General features: G+C 34.1%; 1 protein-coding gene and 1 long non-coding RNA gene across 3 annotated transcripts; one reads left to right on the top strand and one right to left on the bottom strand.

Annotated features, from left to right (window-relative positions):
- Positions 1-985: 985 nt before the first annotated feature.
- LOC148209832 (uncharacterized) lies at positions 986-6,483 on the top strand. Of its 2 annotated transcripts, XR_015792686.1 has the most exons (3): positions 991-1,608; positions 1,695-1,802; positions 4,912-6,483. It is a non-coding gene; the product is annotated as an uncharacterized LOC148209832 (long non-coding RNA). The 2 variants fall into 2 exon arrangements; XR_015792685.1 differs by lacking the exon at positions 4,912-6,483 and having other exon boundaries at positions 986-1,608; positions 1,695-2,437.
- A 5,622-nt stretch (positions 6,484-12,105) lies between these two features.
- On the bottom strand, positions 12,106-19,097 carry LOC111020720 (serine/threonine-protein kinase BSK1). The gene is made up of 10 exons (XM_022297460.2): positions 18,963-19,097; positions 18,478-18,861; positions 18,258-18,393; positions 17,729-17,862; positions 17,437-17,542; positions 16,334-16,419; positions 15,822-16,010; positions 14,531-14,695; positions 14,119-14,232; positions 12,106-12,700 (listed from the first exon to the last, which is right to left on the bottom strand). The coding sequence occupies exons 2-10, from the start codon at positions 18,811-18,813 to the stop codon at positions 12,443-12,445; spliced, it is 1,524 nt and encodes a 507-aa protein (XP_022153152.1). The 5' UTR covers positions 18,814-18,861; positions 18,963-19,097; the 3' UTR covers positions 12,106-12,442.
- Positions 19,098-21,957: the final 2,860 nt, after the last annotated feature.

Genomic DNA, 21,957 nt, shown 5'->3' with positions numbered 1-21,957 from the left:
ATGACGTCAACAGCCTCATAGCTTTCACCTCCTCGTCAATCTTAACACTCATCCCTTCTAACTTGTTCAAGATATCGGTGAGTTCATTAATGTGGGAATTCACCGAGGTTCCCTCCTCCATGTGGATATTAAAATACTTCATCCATAGAAGTATTTTTGTATTAGCAGAAGGTTTTTCATACCTGTCTTGCAAGGCCTTCAACAAATTTTTCGTTGTAGTTTCTTTCGCCACCAAACTACAAACATTCATTATTAACGTCATTCTAATGTTGGCAACGGTCTGTTCATCTATCTCATTCCAATCATTGTCTACCATCCCTGCTGATCTCTCTCCCAAAGTCTTGTGTATCTTCTTGCATATAAGAAAATCATTTACATGCATCTTCCAAAAACTGAAATTCTCCTCATTGAACTTCAGGACCCCTTCATAATAATGGTGTGTTTGATATCTATCACCCATGATGCTGCAACCCTATACCACTTGTTGGGAAATTGAAGACCCTGAATAATTTCCCCTTCCACATAAATATCCAAACACAACCAAAATATATGAAAATAAGAAGAAAACTGTAAAAGCACAAGAATAACGACAAAGTAAATTATACTGGTTCACCACTAAGGACTACGTACAGTCTTCCACTCAGATGTGGGTAATTCACTAATAATTGTTTAAGGATTAGAATACAAAACTCTCCCCAAAAATATCCCCTAGAGGTCCCAACAAAAGCCCTCTAGCTTCTAAGTATTATAACACACTATACTTAGGTACAGGAATGAAAAACACTCACTAAACCCACTGGATACAGAATCCTTTTCAACACTACCCACAACCACTCAAGTCTCTTTTATTTGGATTCTGTACAAATGAAATCTTAACATAAAGACTCAATTTATAAGATGTCAAATATCCTAATTCTTATAGGAAAACAATATTGTAATCCTTATAAGACAACAATATCCTACTCCCGATAGGAATTGGTAATAGTGTTGAAAAATCTTTTTCTTCATAGGATATGAGTTTCATGTTTTGGCTCTATAATCCCAACATGTTTAGCAAGTGTGTGCGCAAGAGTGATTACAACCACGAGGAATGTAATAGAAGGAGATTAAAGAGAAGGCATGAGCTAGGGTTTTTACTTCCAAAAGCCAGTTGAGTTCATCTCCTAAAGTTGATCTTTCACCATTGATGAGCTGAATGGCAAGCCGAGAGTCGAATTCCACTTGGAGATGCAGAAAACCCAAGGAAGATGCCAATCACATGCCTTCTAAAATGGCCCTGATTTCCGCTAACAGAGGGGAAGGGGAAAAGAAAGAACTTGGGATTTCGCTGCCAAAAGACTACCACTGTGGTCACGCAGAAGCATCCCCAATCCAGTTTGTGAAGACCGACAGGCTCCATCCACATTTAACTTCGTGAAATTGGCAAGTGGGGCGCTCCACGAAGGAGAAACACCCGAAGTAGTAGCCGGAGATGGGGAGATTGAAGGATAAGTGGTCGCTCGTCTGAAATTCTCAAGGTAAGAAGTGATCCAATTGCATCGAAAGTCAAGATCCAGAAGGAGATGACCGTGAAAATCAGAATTTCTATCAGACCAAATTGCCCAACAGGTAAACGTCGCGAGGTTCATTTCATCTCCAGTAAAAAATGCAAAGTTATGTCTTCCCAAATTTCTGAAAACGTCTATGTTGGACAGCTGGGAAACAAATCGAAAGGAAGATCGTGCTCCAAATTTTCCGAGCTCGCTTGTAGAAGAAAATGGAGTGGGCTATTGTTTCCGGCTTGGATGAGCAACAGCAAAAAGGTACTACTTCTAAACCTCTGGAGTGCAAAATAGCCATTGAAGACAAATGTTCATGAAAAGCTTTCCACATGAAATTCTTTATTTTTGATGGAATATTTAACTTCCAAATTTCCTGCCATGAAGAACCCCATCTGCTATTGCTTGTAGAGAGCATATCACACTTTAAGTTCATAAAAAGCTTGTAGCCACTTTTAACACTATATGTCCCCGCTTATCGTAGTGGCAAAGCCAAGAATCATTAGAATTATAATTGCAAATAGGAATGGTCAAAATAAGATCACAGTCTTCTGGGCTGAAAGAAGTAGATACTCTTTGTGAATCCCAAACTCCATTAGGGAGAATATAATCTGCCACTCTGCTGCCCAAAGATGAAGGATGAGCGGGATGAGGCCAAAAATTCAAGGACTTGGAAATCCATGGTCGTTATAGGCATCAATAGTTAATCCATTTCCAATTCTCATATGAAAGTCTTTAACTTGTAGATCCTTTCCCCATAGAAAACTCTTCCATGAGTAGGAGGATTTTGTAAGAAATTTGAAAGTTTTTAAGATTGGAATTTATACACTAAAGTCTCATAATTAGTAAATATTTTATTATTTATTAAAAAATAATTATTTTTGATCATTTGGATGGTATGCAATGTTTCATTATCTATTTTGTGAAGTTCAAGTTTATAAAAGTTCAAGTTTATAAAAGTAATCTTTGAACTTTATGTAATTTTTTTTAGTATATGTGAGGGTGTGAATTCGAACTCATGACATTTTGATCAGAAATGAGTATTTTAACCAATTGGGCTATACTCAGGTTCACTTGAATAGTATGTAGTTAATATAAGTGGATCATGTTCAAGAAGTATAATAACATAGATAAGTATCTTATTAACATTGTTGATACAACTCACTTTCTAAAAGTTACAAATCATTTATTAGCAATCATGTGGAGAGGATATACGAGCGGGGTATCATATACCACAAAGTTTGTATATGACTAAACCAAGATATATTTAATCTTTCTTTATAAATTCATTAAAAAAAAGATATAAATATATATTTCACACAATGATCGTGTGCGACTCAATCTTAATCATGAGTGAGTAATAATAAACCTCTACATGTGAAAGTATGTCATGTAAATCGTGAGAATGATTTTTTTAACCTATTCAATAAGCTTACTATTTTTGAGATATGACCAAATAAGAAACTGGAAAACATAATCTCATAAAATTTTCTCCTTCCTATATAATGTAAGTAAGATGAGTAATTCGCTTAAGTGTTAATTTCAGGAATTGAACAATGGAGCACCACCTTTTCACTAGTTTCGAGATGGACTTAGCGTTTATGATTGGATTATAAAAATATTTTTCATTAGACACTACTACGAAATTGAGCTTTCATGACAGTTATGAGTGGTAAAAAGTATTGAAGCAAAAAAAATTGTCACAAATTTTGAGGGCACATTTTTTTTTGCAGGAAAAAGCTATTTTTCGGATTTTTTGGATTTTATGATAGTTAAAAACGGTCACAAAAACTGAATTTTTTTTTTTTTTATTCCATGACAGTTAAAAATTGTCACGATGGAGACGCAATTTTGGCAGAAAAAAAATATATTTATACAATATCCATAATTTATAACATTTTTTACCTGTCACGAAAGATCATAACTTTTTTTTGAGACATTTGCATATTACTTATGACATCTTTGTAACTTTCATGAAAGGTCATAAGATTTTTAATTGTCACAAAATGTCATAACTTTTAAATCTTCACTTTTTGAAATTCTCACATTATGTTCTAATCGTTGTCCTTTGTCCTACAAAAACTCCACGTAGTAGTAGTCCTATCTTATCTTTCATTTGTCAACACGAGTAGCTTCCACAATCACAAGATGTTTTTTTCTTCATTTTTTTCAATTATCTCTTTGTTTATTTAGTTTGAATTTTTTTGGATTTTTCTGATTTTTTTTTTGTTTGTTATGTGGTTGTCTAGGGTATTAATCATCAATTATATTACATTTTAATTGACAATTAATAGCTGTCAACATACATTCAAGTAGATCATCAATAAAAATAGTTAAATTTGATTGGAATAATTGATGGGGCAAAACTATCTATACAAAATTCAATCAAATGACATCGTTCCCACGTTTTAAACAAATATTAAAAAATTGTTAAATACACTTGCTCTATTTTTATAAATTTATGCAAGAAACTTGGGAAATTGACAGATTTGACCCTTAAAGTTTTCAGTTTGCCCAACTGACCTTAATTAGAAAAAAGTTTTCAAATGACCCATTTTATTATTTTGTGACGTATCAGAGAGGATGTAATGACAAATATACCCCTGAATTAATGAATCTACAACAAATATTGCACAGATTGCGAAGGTGGAGGACAATAAAATCTCGGGCGAGGTGGACATGCTTTACAGCTGTGAATTAAATGAAGTACCACCAACTTATTAATTCTCCACCAAATTTTTGTACTATCACTTAATATATACCCACACATTCGCACGGGTTGTAGAGAATAAAGGTTTGTTCAGTCTTTATTGTCCTCGCGGACATCTTTCATGTTTGAAGAACGTCCATACTTTTTCCAACATTTTCACATCGTGAACACCTTAAAGGAAGTCATTTGTTCATCTTTGACATCCTGAACGAAGTTAGTCTTTGAGTTGTTCATAATATTGTTTTCGATTCGTTCTGAATTTGATGTATATAGTTGGAGTCCGAAGTGAATTTAATGTCTGAACTTTTCTGGGTATATTTGTTGGTTAATAGTTAACTAAAAAAAAAAGTCAATGAAACTCAGTCGTGAATCTTCGTCTCAAGGTCGTGGTCAATGTTTGTTTGATTCACGGTCGTGGTTGAAGATGATGTTGGGGTCGTGGTTGTATACAGATACACTTTAATTGCCTGTGTTTCTTGATTGTTTGATTCACACCCGTGGTAATTAGTTCCTTCGGTCGTGGTTGTATACGGATACAATTTCTTAGTCTAACGGTCGTGGTCAGTTGTTGGGTAATTTTCGGTCGTGGTTGTTGGTTCTCACGGTCGTGGTGTGCAACATTGATTACTAATTACATTTGTGTTGTTATTATTATCCATGCAGAATACGTCGACTATTCGTGATCTACGGTGGCAAATGGAACGAGGTTGGTATGGTGTATGAAGGTGGCGTTATGGGTGGGCTAAATGTCGATGAAGCGATAACATATGTCGACCTAGTAAGTGCTTTGCACATTCTTACTAGAATTGATCCTGACTGATCTAATCTTATTATATAGTATATATATAGATCTTATTTCAGTTCGAAGTCCCAAGCTATCTGATATTTGATGATGCCAATTTGAGATTCTATTTGAATGACCCTCCCGATCCATCACAAGTACCCTTGTACATAACCGTCCAACCTAAAGCATCATATGGTAGTGGAAGCAACAAAGGAAATATTATCTTGGAAACCCATATATTGTCTTCATTTCCATACTACCCATGCCAGAATGATCCATGTTCGGCCCTTCTGTGTCTATTCACTCTCCTTTAAAGGATGTATGTCTCCCCTCATTCGTCCCACCAGTTACACCATTGACCGATAATGTTGTCTCATGTAACCTAGGAGACGATGAATCTCCATATTATGGTCAATTGTACGAGAACGATGTTGAGTCTGTGGTTCAAAGCGAATGAGAATGATGATGATGAATGTCATACTGAGGATGGTGGGAATGGGTATGAAAATGGGTACAAGGATGTCGTTGAAGAAATTTTCATATTAGCAACAAAGGCATGCCGGAAGTCAGAGTTCAGGTACTACTTTTCCCAACTAGTCGGATTTCCAGAGGTCCAACTGTGCTTGGAATGAATCGGTTTTGAAAACTGGACTCGTGCATTTCAACCGGATTTGAGGTATGACCAAATGACATCTAATATTGTGGAGTCTATGAATGCAGTCCTCGTCCATGCACGTTCATTGCCATTCATTGCACTGCTTGAATATGCGAGAGCGCTCTTACATTGCTGGTTATACTAGAGGTGAACGTATGCATCCAGTCACGAAACTATTCATACTGACTACAGTGAACTAAAATGCGTACTGTGGAGAACCTCTCTAGTACTCACTCCATAACACCAATTGATCACCATGAGTAGGAGGTGAGCGATGGACTAAGAAGGGTACGGGTGAATTTAAGTGCAAGGACATGTGGATGTAAAGAGTTTGACTACTTCCAACTTCCTTGCTCGCACGCCATTGCAACGGCAACCTATCGGAACGTGAACAGGTACACACTGTGCTCACCTGCATGTAGTCTAGAAACTCTTATTAATGCATATGTCGAACCTGTTTACCCTCCCGGTGATGAAGTTGATTGGATTTTACCTGATAATTTTGTCGAATTTAAAGTGGAGCCACCCAAATATGTTAAACGTGTTGGCCGAAATCAAACTGTACGGATCCCATCTGTTGGGGAGACACGCCAAGTCCACAAATGCAATCGATGTGGCAACATGGGACATAATAGAAAAACATGCCGCCAACCACTTAGAACTACGGATGGGGACATGTAAAACATTAGCTGATATATTTTTCATTTTACTTTGCTAAACGTTGTACTCTTATCCTTGAGTAACCTTATTTTGTAGAACGTTGTACTACTATTAAGTGTTCTATTGTTTGATTGAACCAGTTGATATATTTTTCATTACCCAGCAAACTAACATGGTTGAAATATATCTAAACACGCCCGAGGTCACAATTAGGGATGAATGCACATGTTCTGGAAGATTTAACGGGCGAGTTTGTGTCAATCACGGTCGTGGTGAATTTTAACCAACACGGCCTCTATTTCTGAACACCACGACCGTGACTTATTAATAAGTAGGTGTTGCGCCTCTGCTTAATAGCAAGAGGGACGAGTGCAAGTGCACACTGTCACAAGTAATAATCTGGAAATATTCCAAGTTCGTCTCCACAGGGACTAATTTGCTCATATGGTGTCTCAGGAGGAACGTCAAAGCTTTAATCCCTACTATTTTTCTCAAGCAAAATCATCATAAGGTCGTCTTTGTTTAAAAGATAAAAGCTTTTCAAATTCTTCTATTATCTAACTCAAAAAAACTTTTTCAAATTCAGTAGAGACTATGCACACTCCCTTTAATGAAAATTTTCTAGCACAAAAATGACTCGAAAACAGGACAGTCACTCAAGGGATTCTCTAGGCTGGCAACCAATCCGAGCTTGTCGATTAGTGAGTTGCACAAAGTCAGGCTAGATCAAAGTTGCTACCATAAAATTACGAGTATCCCTAAGCGAGACTCTTTTCGCAAATAGAGTGGGAACTGAGTTAAGGCAAGCTTCCTTACTTTTATTCTCTCATTACGTTCCTTTCACGCTTTTGTCTTTCCACTCTTATTTTCATTTTGCTTTTCTTTGCAAAAATTTCTATCACTTTTTCCTTTTTTTTCTTTTGCCACTTTTTTTCTTCGTTTTTCCACACTTTTTCTTACCTTTCTTATTTTATTTTATTTTTTTCACTGCATTCTATTAGGCTTGCTTACGCTACTCCCCCAAACTTGAGGGACACAGTGTCTTCACTAGTTTTAAGTGTGAAAATTTCGATGGTGCGTAAAAATTTTTTACCACTAAAGGACAAGGATCCTCTTAAAAGATGTAAAAAGTTTAAAGGTTAAAACTAAAGAAGCAGAAATGAGTTTATCTTAAAACAACGTGGCAAATGAGTCATAGCTTGATCTAAATAGTAGAAAACAAAGCTCATGCATATTCCTAATTATCATCATCGACATGAGAAAAGAACAAGAACCTACTCAAAGATGGCAAATCTAAGACTTTTCATGCTTAAAGTTAATTAGACAATTGTGCATTCACTTGAAGATTCACAAAAACAAAAATCTGGCAGCAAGTTTTATTATTTCCATGCATGTCAATGCTAGCCCGGAGCAACACATCATAATATCCACGACTTGATTCTGTCAAAATTCTCGGTCACGACCTTGGTCGTGGTAAGACCGAGAATTTAGACATAACGCAATTCTTCATTTTCAAAAATTCTGATTGAACCATGGCCGTGAACGTGACTGTGAATTTGGACAGAACTCTAATGGTTCATTGGAAAACCACGGTCGTGGGTGCAACCATGATTTTTCAACGAACCATTAGGGTTCTGTCCAAATTCATGGTCACGCTCACAACCGTGGTTCAATCAGAATTTTCGAAAACGCATAACCTCGTTCTTCCTCAGATGAAAACACACAAAACCCACACAAAAACTTAACCACCAATACACATAAATCACATACTACCATGCAACCCCACAATTTCAACCATTTATACAACAGAAAACACAAACCCTAAAGCCCTATCCAACCAACCGCAAACAAAGACGAAGACAGCAAAATCAAATATAGGGAAAATATAGAGACAACAAAATCATAAGGAAAATATGCCGATTTCGAGCCCTAGGAGTGCATGAACCAAGGAAAATACAAAATACGCGGCCATTGAAGCAATGCAAGGACGAATAACGAAAATCACGCAACAATCAGTAGAAAAAATATCTTTTTCTAGCCCTAAAAGCGACGCAAATACCAAATAAAATGTGCAAACCTCGAAGTTTCAGATATGAGATGCGATTCAGAGCAAAAAATTGAAAGAAATCAATAGAGAGGAAGATGGAACAGAAAAGTAAATCAGATTGGCGAAAACGAAACAGAAAACACAAGAAAAGAAAGGAAAATGGAATGGGAGGATACCACGGTTAAAATTTAAACTTAGGGGTATAATGGTCATTAAATTCAAGGTCGTGGTTCTCTGTTTCACAGCCGTGGTACAGCTAACAGTAACCACGTTAAACCTCGCCCATGAGAGATATTTCATTAACACCACGGCCGTGTTTATTCGATCACACCCGTTGTTATTGGTTCGTTTGCGAATTCTCATCTGCTTTCCATATTGAGGCTAAAATAGTAATTTAACTCTTCAATATTCTATTCCAAATAATCAAATTGTTCATTTGAAAACTTTTTTCTAATTAAGGTTAGTTGGACAAAGTGAAAACTTTTAAAGGTCAAATCTGTCAATTTCCCAAGAAACTTTCACAACTTATTAAAGAGAAATACCACAGTAGGTTACATATATGGAAAGAATGACCTTTATGAGATGCATTAGAAAAGCAGTTTTCCCATAAACGATAAACATTACTGTAACTAACTTTCTTAGCCAAAATGTCACCTGACAATTCATATTTCCATTGATGTGAATAAAAAGCAGCCCTTTGAATTTTCTCTTCATGATCATAATATCGTCAACCCAAGAAGCTAATTCAATTCTCGAATGATCTTCCCCAAACAGACCCAGCTCGTCGAGAGGAAGTCTTCTGATACGATTCGAGGTAAGAAAAAATTGAAGCATTGTGTAGATACCGTATTTGGTTCGGCTCGCTTTCGTTTTTAAAAAAAAATATTTATTACTGATTTATTTATTATTTTATTATATTTATTGATTTAGTTTAAAATAACATAGTTTACTTTATTATAAAATTAAAATTTAATGTAAAGTTTTAACTAAATCAAATTAAGTTTTAAAATTAGATTTTATTTGAAAATAATTGGTTTTTTTAATTGATTTTAAGATTTAAAAAAAACAGTTTTTTTCTCCCCTTTGATAAAATCGTTCATATGTGTATCCCCTTCCCTTCTTCTCCTCCCTGTTTTTCTCTCTTCTCTTGCCTCTTTTTCTTTTTTATGGTTATTTTTAGGTGTATTGAACACCCATACAGAGAAGACGAAGAAAAATTCACTTCATTCTTTCTCTCTACCATCACTCTCTCTTCTTCTTCACCCAGACCAGCGACCCCGACGATACACAGACAACCTGTACCACAGTAGTCCGGCGCAAAGCTCTATAATCCCGACGGACAACAATAATATAACGAACAACTTGTACAACCGACGCACGGATCACCGACAACCTGACTCCGACCTCGAGTGCTCCTTCACGGTTTCAGACCCGCGGGCACACCAAGGATTTCCTCACTGCAGTACGTGATCTAGAAAAAAATTGTTTTAGAAATTTTTTGATTTTTTTTTAATAAATTTGTTTTAAATAAGTTTGTTTTAAATTTGATATATATATATATATATATATATATATATATATATATATATATATTAAAATAAATTTGTTTAAATATGGTTTGATTATTTTTAAATAAGTTTGTTTTAAATATGATTTTTTTTCCTCTTTAAAACAAGTTTGTTTTAAATGTTTTTTTTAGTTTTAAGGAAGTTTATTAGAAGAATTTCAAATCTAAAACAAAATAAAAAAAAAATTTATTTTATTATTATTATTATTATTATCATTATTTCGGTTTTAGTTTTATTTTTTATTTTTTTTTTAACAATTTGTTTTAAAACTAAAGATTTGTATGATAAGAATTAAGTTAAGTTCTATCATGTGGTGTTGGCTTAGTGGTAGGTTACTTAGGAGTAATCCTCATGTCTCAAGTTCAAGTTTTTGCTTGCCTAAATTAATTTTTTTTCATTATTTTTACAAAACAGCTATTTTAGATAAAATATTTTTTTAAATAAAAAAAACTTTCGTTTTTATGGGATTTCAAATCTTAAAACATTTATATAAAATGTTAAATAATATCTTAGGATGTTGACACATTGGTAAGAAGTTTATGTATAGATTCTTATGTCACAAGTTCAAGTCTTGATGGGCCCTACACAAAATTTATTTTTTATTTATTAATTTTTCTTTTTTACTAAATAATTATTTTGAAAACCCCCATGACAGAAATTGGATCTTTCCAATATTATCGAGGTGATAATTTGTTTTTCTAATGGTCTTTGCGCCACTTATGCTTGTTGGTTCATATTCTATCGTAAAATATCAACCAACAAATTTGAGACATTTAAAATCAAACACAAAAGTATTTTTCTTTTTGGACCAAGTATAATAGGATAATTTTCGACAAAATATGGTACCGTTTTCGAACGGGTGTCGTAGGATGCTAACAACTTCCCTACGCTCAACCGACTCCCGAACCAAAATTCTATTTCCGTAGACCAAGTTTTTTTAAATAGGTGACCAATCACACCTCTTAGAGATTGGTGGCGACTTCAAACCTTAATCTCAAAAGAGACAGGGGATGACGTCGATTGGTGGCGACTCCAAACCTTAATCTCGAAAGAGACCCGTCAGGGGATGATATCGACCGCTCCGCGTCGCGATGACGTTGCGACACACTGTTCACCGTGGGCTCACAAACTTGATGGTTCCTAATCCTCCTGTTTCTGTCGTTTCCAAATTGCCCAGCATGCCGCAACAGCAAATTCCAATTCGATCGAGCTCAACACTTCACCTAAACACTCTCTGATTCAAAAACGTTCAACAGAAAGCACTGTCGGAACGCATAAATCCCACCGACAATAAGCACTGCTGCACTCAGACAAGTTATGTTCCAACGTCTCCATATGAGTTCACACATAGGGTAGTGAGTAGAAGTATCCATACCTCTTGAGATTAAATTGTCTGATAAGGATAATGTTGTGAAAAACTTTCCAAATGAAGTGTTTGACTTCAAGAGGAATTAGGAGTATTAAAAAATCCCGACAATCCGACGAACCCAACCCAAACTGTAAGGGTTGGGTTGGGTTAGATGAAGCCTTGGGTTGGGTTGGGTTGTGGTTTTCCCAACCCGATCGAGTTGGGTTGGGTCTCGGGTTCAACCTTTAAAAAATCGGATCAACCCAACCCAACCCGAATTTATGCATATATGTGTATTTTTCTTAATTATATATAATATTTATCCTCAATGTTACCGTCCATTTAGTGTTAATCATCACCCTTCATTTAAGGTTTTCATATTATCTTCTTCCATTTTTTTTATCTTAATCTCATCCGTCCATTAAGTTTTAATCCTAACTTCTTGTCGCCGCCGTTATAATTAAAAATAAAAAAAATAAAAAGATAGACAAACCGACAACCCAACCCGACCCAACCCAAAAATATTGGGTTAGGTTGGGTTGACCATCCAATTTAAACCCGACGGTTCCTATATATGACCAACTCAAATTACCAAAATGTGCACAGCATAAAATTTCTATTACAATGACATATCAAAAGCGCTGAAAAGAACATCAATTAAAAACATAAAAAGTGATAATTACAAAATGCAAATAAAAAGACATTGATTACACACATTATAGATTATATTTTTTTAAATGAATATATTCTATTGATCTCAAAGGAAATTTCTGCAAAAATATATGAAAATAAGCGTTGGTTAAGTTGTCGGCTCCATTCTATGAATAATACGCTGATATTTGCCGTGGCACAATTATGCACACTCAAAAATCTAAATATGTTGTATTAAAGCTTGTACACATAATAAATAGAAAGACCCCGAAATTATTTCCCAATTTGGACGGAAAAAAATAACACAATTATTGAGATGGCACAAATTCCTCTCTATGTTACAATTTGATTTCATGATCACATTTAATAAAATTTCAACTTTTAAGTGCAACTCTCCACATTATTTTCCCGTCTCAAAAACTATCAACAGCAAACGACGAACCAGGAACAATGCAGGAAGGGCACTTACAGGAGTCGATTCTCAGGATCCCCGACCGCTGCCTTTTTGCCTTCTCTCTTCCAATGCAGCAGCCTCGTTCAACATGTCAGCTGCGTCCTTGTGCATGTCTAGCTTGGCAAGTGCAACAGCCTGCATGTAAAATGATGTGGACCAATCGGGGTAAACGCATTGCGCTTGCATGGCGTCTCGAAGAGCAGCGTCTGGTTGGTCGCAGAGAAGATAACACAGACTTCTCCTTGCATAAACAGTGGGAGAAACCATGGTACCGACATCTATGAACTGCACATTCAAAGAGCATTGTGAATTTAATTTTTGTTTGACTTTGAAAATTAAACTCATAGCCCTTCTTTATTCTTTCATTTTACTCCTCTTGTTAAGAATATATTTACATATAGTTACATTCTTGGTTAAATTACTAGTCTTTGAACTTTCAATGGTGTGTCCAATTAGTTCTTGAACTTTGTGTCTAATATAATATATCTCTTAACTTTTAAAATGTTTAATAAGCTTTAAATTTCATGTCTAACAAGTCTCTAGACTTCTTATAAATTTTATAATATTCACTAAAAGGTCAAGGTTCTATCATTTGATACAACCCTGAATTTTTTAAAATATTGAATAAGTTAATGACCTAATAGACACAAAATTAAAATTTAAGGACCTATTAAACAAATTATAACTTGTGAAAAAAAAAACAAATTTTAAAGTTTAGAACATATTCGTTACATTTTAAAATTCAAGAATCTATTGAACCTATTAGACACACTCCCAAAGTTCAAGACCAATTAGACACATTTTAAAATTCAAGAACTTATTAGATACACTCTGAAAGTTCAAGGCCAATTAGACATTTTAAAATTCAAGAACCTATTAGACATACCAAAATTGAGGAACTAAATTTGTGATTTAACCTACATTCTTTACCTACATTAAGTTAGTCTACTAGAACTATTGTTCCATTCCCATACACAACCTGAACAAAAAGGACAAAAGTGGCTCCTTTTGGTACTTGGTGGGAAATTTTGGAAGTAATAATAAGATGAAGCAACAGCATAGACATTTAGCAAGCCAACAGACAGACATGGATGCGTGCTAGTTAGTACCATACACTACACACATCCCAAGATCAACTGCTTGCACGTGTTTCAAAATCATTAGCGGAAGTTTTTAGATTTGCCAAGGCTAACATCCCACCCTATACGAAACAAAAATGATGGGATTCATTAAAGAATCCTACTCATGGACAGAAACAGGGGAAAGCTCTCAAGTTGGGTGCACTACTTGTTGGGATAATGGAGCCAAAACAGGAGACTCCTGTCCTGCGAGGAAAAGAATTTTCAACACTACTACGAATTTTTATAAGGAATATGATACTGCTTTCTTACAAAGATTAAGATATTGTTTTCTAATAAGGATGAGGATATTTGACTTCCTATAAATATAGTCTTTTTGTTAAGGTTTTATTTATATAAAATCCAGATAAAAGAGACTTGAGTGGTTGTGAGCAATTTGTGAAAAAAAAAAACAGAGTTTATATCCCATAGATTTAGTGAGGGAAAATCAAATAGTTACTGTTGGAAGAACTTACAGGACGATCCATTGATCTTTTTTTTTCCCAACACTACTAGTTGAAACTTGGAAGAGATGAAATCTTCTCTAACGAAGTAGATTGGTAATTAGTCGAGTGAAACGCAAACCTGAGAATAACAGTCAATTGCTGTTTTAAAATCTCTGTCACGAAATGCCAAGTCCCCTCGCTTCCTTGCTTCCAACATGTCTCTCATTTGTTGGGTCCATTCTTGGAAAGACAACTGAAAAAGAATGGTAGAAATTGAACACATTAGGCAGAAAATAAGAACACTTAAGGTGTGTTTGGGAGTGATGGTAGAATGAGTGATTTTGAAAAAACAAATTTAAGAATAATTGATTTTCCAAAATCACCACCCAAGTGATACTTTAAAAATCAATTTTAAGTGATTTTATGTTTCTCTAAAATCAATTTTTTAATTTGTCAAACATGACCAAAAGGGATTTTGACAATGATAAAAGTCATGCTAAAATCACTCCCAAACACACCCTTCTTATTAGGAGTGTACCAACTCTTTTTACCTCATTTGTTCCTTCATCGTCTTTGTAGTGTGTCATCACCAAAATTTGATGGATAGCAGTGAGATCCATTCGTGCACAAGCATCGCCCATTGGTGTGAGAGGATGTTGTGGAGTTGGAGGTGCTTCCTCATGCTTGGGAATTCCTAGCATCACATAAGATGGAACCTGCAATCTTTGTGTTGTCAGATTGTACAGCTCATTCTTTAAACAAGACAAATCTTATCAGGTTAGGGCATAAATCAATATAGGAGTGTACTTGGCACATTCAATCAAAGATAATGTACATCTACAAAGATGAGAACTCAAATATATTTGGATATAAAGCCCTCAAATCACAAAAACATAATATATAAAATGTTAAATTACAAGTTTGTATATATAGGTACTTGAACTTTACAAAGTATATAATAGGCCTCTAACCTTTCAATTTTGTGTTAAGTTTTTGAATTTTTAAAGTATCTAATAAGTAATAAGTCCCTGAACTTCCAATGTATCTTATACGACGTCCGTTCAAAACGATTTACGTGAGTGGTTGTCCTTAACATAATATATTAAAAAAATTTAAATTAACAGATTTATTAGACATACAATTGAATTTTGTGTCTAACAAAACCGTAAACTTTCAACTTCGTATTTAATAGTTCCGTAAATTTTTTAAAAAAATGTCAAATAGGTCAATGACCTATTAGACACAAATTGAAATTTAAAAGCCTATTTAAATACAAAATTTAAAGTTTAGGGATCTATTAGATATTATTCAAATTCAAGGATCTATTTGATACAAAATGAAAGTTCAGAGACATATTAGACATTTTCTAAAGTTTCAGCAACCTATTAGATACCAAATTCAAAGTTCATTAACTAAACTTGTAACCGAACCTATATAAAAACGCATAAATTAATATTTTTTAATCATGAGTGTCCAAGCCTATTTCACGCACAGACCAATTAATCCAGTGGCAAATGCCCCGACCTGTAATAATTGATTTTTAGAAACAAGTAAATATTTTTTAGATCCAAATTGACCCATATGGCTTGTACTCATGACTTCAAACTTCAAAGGCATTTGAGTCGATTTATTGTGGTCGGCATAAAATATTTGATATGCAATCATAGACCAATATAAATAAATTACACAACTTAGGATAGTTTAAATCATGATATGCAATACACAAACAAACAGTGGAATATGTTCCAGTTCAAATCAAAAAGAGCGGGCATATAATATTTGATACTCTCAAGAGGTAATGTGAAATCTATTTAAATGCAACCTCATAACATGGCTACTTACATCAGGTTTATTCTGCAAAGGGGCAAGGGTTGCAACAAGGTCCTGCGTATTTGGTCGATCCCGAGGTTCATATTGTAAGCATCGTGAAGCAAGATCAAAAACCACAGTTGCCTCCTCAGTTGAAAAGTTACCCTCCAAATGTGAATCCATTAAGAGAAGAATGTTTTTGCCTCGTATCATATCAAGTGCCTGTGTATACAGATTAAATTAAAGGCAAGTTCAAAATCTAAATGCATCAACTACGAAATTGTTGCCATGGCTTTAAAATACATTATCACATTCCTATCCTAATAATCACTAACAAATGTCATAGAGTAAGCCGAATAAATTATATATTATGAATAATTTGACTCATTGTGGAGAAACACGTAGTAGTTTACTGTTTATTGGAGAGGGAAGTCGGTACTAAAATATAAATTCTTTTATGACTAATGATTAAATTAGCTTCAAAAAAGTTCATTGCGCTTTACAAATTAAACCTATGCATGGTAAAAAGAAAACCAAACTCTTACATGACTAGGAGGGATGTGCTTCCCACTTAGTAGATCTAAGAGGACAGTTCCAAAGCTAAAAATGACACTTTCTGCAGTCACTCTCCCTGAAAAACATAAATGTTGTAGTTTTTGTTAATGCTATGGTTGTTGCTCAGGCAAGCCAAAAACAATATAACAACAATTTTTCCCCTATTAACACTATGATAATGTTATCGTTATCTCAAACAAATACATCAAGATATTTTATCAAGCAGTCAATTTCTTCCAATGTTATAGCAAGTCAAATAGTAATGTAACACTATTTTGAAATTCAAATGACTCAATTATATGGATATGTAAAATACAATATTTCCAATTCTGGCAAACGGATGCTCAATTAAAAGTGAGTAAATTGAATTCCATACTTAGATCTCATATCTCGATCTAGAATTCTGCAGAAAGTCATATGTAAGACCTGGAGGGAGATCTTTCAAGATCCACCCAAGTAAAAAAGCCAAAATAAATTATTTTAGCGCTTCTCAAATAAAAAGTAAACAATTCCAGAACCCCTTTGCTCATGTCACATCCAGGTGTTGTAAACAAAAAAATTGCAAAATTCAATCCAATTTATCGTATTAGGAGAAGATTGTCAGTATCTGATGGTAGGGTACCTACAATTAATATATCTTTGAAAAAACAGAATAAACAGACTCTTAGAAGGCTCCTTGAGACACTTAAGTGGAAACCTATTGGATTGGAGCAGTTGGATGTTGCTTAGGGCTGCTATAACTTAACAACCATAGGCCGCAAACAAGACTATTTGCAGTAATGTAAGTATCCAAGTTTCCATTACCCCGAGGCAGGTCACTCCCATCTCAAATTGTCTCACCTGGATTATCCAGAGTCTTCTATTTTCAAATTTAAAATAAAGCAAATTTGTAACATAAATTACTAACTTCAAAATGTTGAATAAGAGATTGCTGACTAATGCCTAAGGGGAACCATTAAATTGTAGACTGTTAATAAACACTCAAACCAAAAACTTAATACAGATAAAAGAAAACATTTATTCATTCACTAAAGAAACCAGTAAAGTCGAAACATAAATATATCAATTATTGCCACACGAAGAAGATAAATACCATTTCTCAAATATTCAGGTGGCGTATAGGCAAGATTGGTGCTGTAACTTTTACCATCCCTGCTGTTTTTCATCAATCCGAAACAAGAAAGTCGAGGGTCACCGCCCTGCCAAAAACCATTCAAAAGTTACCACATTGCTTGCATACATAAAAAGGATTACTGAATGGAAGAATCTAAGCAGAATCACCCAAATGTAATATTAAAAAATCAATCGAAAACGAAACATATCCAACTGTATAACATATAAAATCCGATAGCATCTTCGTAAAAAGAGATTAGTAATAACAGCACCTCGTCAAATAGAACCCTATATGCGTTCAAGTCATGGTATAATGGACGTTCCTGAGAGCTACAATAGTCTAATGCTTCAGCAATATATAAAGCAACTCGTAATCTCATAGCCCACTCAATGGTTTGGTTCTCCCCTGTCAAGTAAACAAAAAAGTTTCTTGCCATATTAGAGCAAACTGTCCAAGAAATGGCATTAAAAAAAAAAGTAAAATAAAATAAAATTGGCAAACATTTCAATTCCTCAAAGACTGAGAAAAACCAGATGTTGACTGTATAAAGCAACTGTTATTGCATACATCATCAATCCCTTTTAACATAGCCAACGTAATAAACAAACACCAATTATAGGAATAGGATAAGACATCACTATGTTACTTCACAGTGTTCTGAAAGCCCACGACTCCAAAAGAGACAAAACCCAAAAATAGAAATCGCTAATTAACAACTAATGGAACAAGAAATTGAGCTACAAAAAACCTGGTAATCCAAATGAATTAATAATTGGTAAGAAGAAATTAGAAGAACTTACAGTGGAAGAGATGTTTGGCGAGGGTGTCATTGGGCATGTACTCCGCAACAAGAAGCCTCTCGTCGCCTTCACAGCAATACCCAATGAGATTGGCGAGCCTTTTGTGCCTCAATTTCCCGACGCCCGATGCTTCCTCCTGAACCAAATTAAACCCTACGAATTGGGAAAATGTAAAAACGAATGGGGAAAAGAAAACAAGAAGAGAGAAGTCGAGAAATACAGCGAACTGCTTGGGATCAGGCCAGGCCAATTTGGTGAACTTCTTGACGGCGATCCAGCGGCGATTGTTCTGGTTCTGTAAGCGGCCCTTGTAGACGACATTGGGAGCTTTTTCGCCGCTCTCGGAGACGATGTAATCGGAGCTGAAATTGTTGGTAGCGGCTCTGAGGTCGGCGAGGGAGAACTCGGAGAAGGAAGGGACTCCGGCGGTGGCGGCAGCGGCGGCGGCAGCAGGGTCGGACCCATTAGAAGGGAAATTGTTCTGGGCGTGGGAGAGATGGTTGCTCCTGCTCTTGCTTCCAAATCGTCTGTGTAAGGAGGATCCGCAGCAGCCCATAACTGAGAATCAGTCCTCGACCACAGCTCCACCACAGCTCCTCTGCTCCTACTCAAGAACTCATAAAGAAGAAGAAAACAGAGAAGCAGAAGCTTGGGATTCACGCAGAGGAGAGAGAGACAGAGGTTAAGAAGGAGCAGATTTCTTACTCTTCCTTCGTCTTCTCATGGAGCTTGCTCGGTTGCGGTTTCTCTCTCTCGCTCCTGTTCTTCTTCTTCTTCTCTCTCTTGTTTTCTTTTTTCTTTAATTTATTTTTTTGGTTTTTGGGTTTATTTTCCATCGCTGGGTACTGACAAGACCTCTGTCTTTTCTCTCTGCATTGAGTTGTCGTTTTTGGGAGTGAAAGGGTAACTTGGTAAATTGGCTATTAACGTCTCTTTTTTGTTTCTCGCGCTGTACTGTCACGTCCTTTGATTTCTCTTCTTTTCCTCTCTGTCATTTTTTTTTTCTGTTTTCTTATTATATTATATTCCTCTAAACTATAAATTATAATGCATTGTGTTGTGTTAATGTATTTTATAATTTTACTAAAAAAGAAAAGTAGAGGAATAAATAATAAATAATAATAATAATAATAATAATGCTTCAACCAATTCACAACGCTACGCGTTGCGTTTGTGTTGTGCTGTGTTACCAATTTAATTATTATAGTTATTGGAAATTGGGATCTCTTTTTTAAATATTTATATATTTTCATACAGATAATTACAGATATAACCTTTTTCTTAATTTTACAAATGAATCTGTCAAATTGCACTTTTATACTCTAATAAATAATATAATTTGTCTTAACATCGGATTATCTGAACAGGAATTAATACATATTTTTCATTAAATATTCATACATGTTTGAATTAAAGACGTAGATTCAGTAGTGGTAAGTAATTGATAGAAATTTTTAAAAGATTGACAATATGCGTATCCGTTAGAAGTTTTTATTTTTTTACATAATTAATTATTTTTTATATTTTATTTTTTTAAGAAAATAATGAGCAAGACATAAGTCTAATCTAAAGTAAAATATATATCATTTTATGTATAGTTGAATGGTAGATAGCGTATGCTTCTTTTGAAATACGATGAAATTCAAAATTGCAATAAAAGTTGAATTTTTCCACATGAAATAAAATTTTTGAATTTTTCCATTAATTTTATTAGCCATTTTTATTAATTCAATAATGCTAATCATTGATTTGCAACTGTCAATAGTTCACTTATTGATGTTGATGGACTAAAATTATAATGATCACTTATTAACTTAAATATTAATTGACTTACTACTTATTTATGTTTTGCTTTTTTTTTTCCTTTTGTGATATTAGCAGTTATTTTTATGAACAAAACAAAAACTGTTCTTATAATAAGTTAACTCAATTATATTATATCCAAGGCTTTGTTTTTATTTTTTAATTCAATAAATATGGAGAGAGAACTAAACCAGAAATTAGAGGTGTTTAGTCTTTAACTTTAAGTTGAATTCGTAATTGGAGATGTTCATGGAGCTGGGGATGGATAAATATTTTTTTAAATACATTTTTATTTATTTGTTTAATTTCTAAGAAATAACACAATCTGATATAAATAATTCATGTATTAATCAAAATTGGTAAAGAAATCATCCATATAAATAAGTAGGTTACCTATCCGATGGGAAATGAAAATAAAATAAAACAATATTACCTCAAAATCTAACAACTAAACTAAAAAAGAATGACCGTACAAATTCATCCATATATAGTTAAAAGGTAAATAATTGATCAAACTATTTCTTACCATGCATGTTAAGTACTATATTAACTAGAAATATTGTACAACGGTGTGTGCCAAGTGGATTAATTTCAGACGAGTTTGACCAACTTTAAAATTTTACCAACTATATCTATGTTATTTATATAGTCCTAAATTAATGGAAGTACATATTTAGCCAATAAAACTTGTCAATAGAGGAGAGGTACCTAAAAAATTAGGTAAGCAATATTTACCAAATAGCGTGAATGTACGGTTGAACATTTTCAGCTCCATCAACCTCCCTAACAAAAATCTAAATTAAATTTTTTTAGTTCAGTAATTAAATAAACACAACATTAAATGTTAGGGACCAAAATTATAATTAGATAAAAATATAAAATAAACAAATAAAGCATATCTTCTTTTCTTTATGTTAATATTTATGATTTTTTGTAAGTTGACGTGGGATTGACTTCGAATGACGCGGTTTGTCAAATAGGTCTTTTTTTGAAAAAGGAAAACAAAAAAAAGTTACGTCTTTATTTTAATTTTAATATTTAACTGCCACGTGTCATAGAAATTATGAATCATGGTCTTTATAATTATTTATTTACCTATCTTTCTTATTATTAAATTTTGGTTGGAAAAGTTGTTTTGTTAATGGCCAAATTGGGCTTTAAGAGCGTCGCTTTCGAGCGTGTGCCGCTTTGAATTTTATGGTCTTCACAAATTGACCATTTTAATTCTCAACCATTTATCACTATAATAAACTCCAACAATTGTTTTTTATTTCCAACTCTCAACCTCCCCCGTAAAGTTCAATCTTTAATTTTGAGGAGGGTTAAAAGTACTATTTTAGTGGACGTACTTTTATTTTTAGGCTCTATTTACATTAGAATAGAAATTAAAGAATGGGAATTAAGTTTTTATCTCTTTTGATGATGTTTACAAAATTGTAAAAATAGAATCAAATGATGACACCTCAAACTTGATAATCTGATCCTCTCGAATTAGACAATCAGATTCCTCTACCACACCCCATCAATCTTATTCTCATTCTGTCAAAACGAGCATAGCTCAACGGTAATTGGTATATACCTCCAACTAAGAGGTTGCGAGTTCAAATCCTCTCCCAAACATGTTGTACTAAAAAAAAATCGGGATTCGAACTCAAGATCTTTTGGTCAGAGATAGGTACCATAATCATTTGAGCAAGTACATTACCAAACTGGACCAAAATAAATCAAAATGGAAAGTACAGGTACCAAAATAGTATATTATGAATTAAAATTTTCTAAAATTGTGATATTTTTTTTATTTTTTGAAATCATGCATTGGACGTAACCTATGGAAATAAAATAAAACAAAAAAAGTTCAATTTGATGTACCACTTGTCATTTGTTTATGGGCAAGAAA

This window comes from Momordica charantia, assembly GCF_013281855.1.
Source record: "Momordica charantia cultivar OHB3-1 chromosome 8 unlocalized genomic scaffold, Mcharantia_2.0 BLBB01000008.1, whole genome shotgun sequence".
Classification (NCBI taxonomy): domain Eukaryota; kingdom Viridiplantae; phylum Streptophyta; class Magnoliopsida; order Cucurbitales; family Cucurbitaceae; genus Momordica; species Momordica charantia.
The sequence above is the reverse complement of the archived record's forward strand: the minus strand, read 5'-3'. Positions and strand labels throughout refer to the sequence as shown.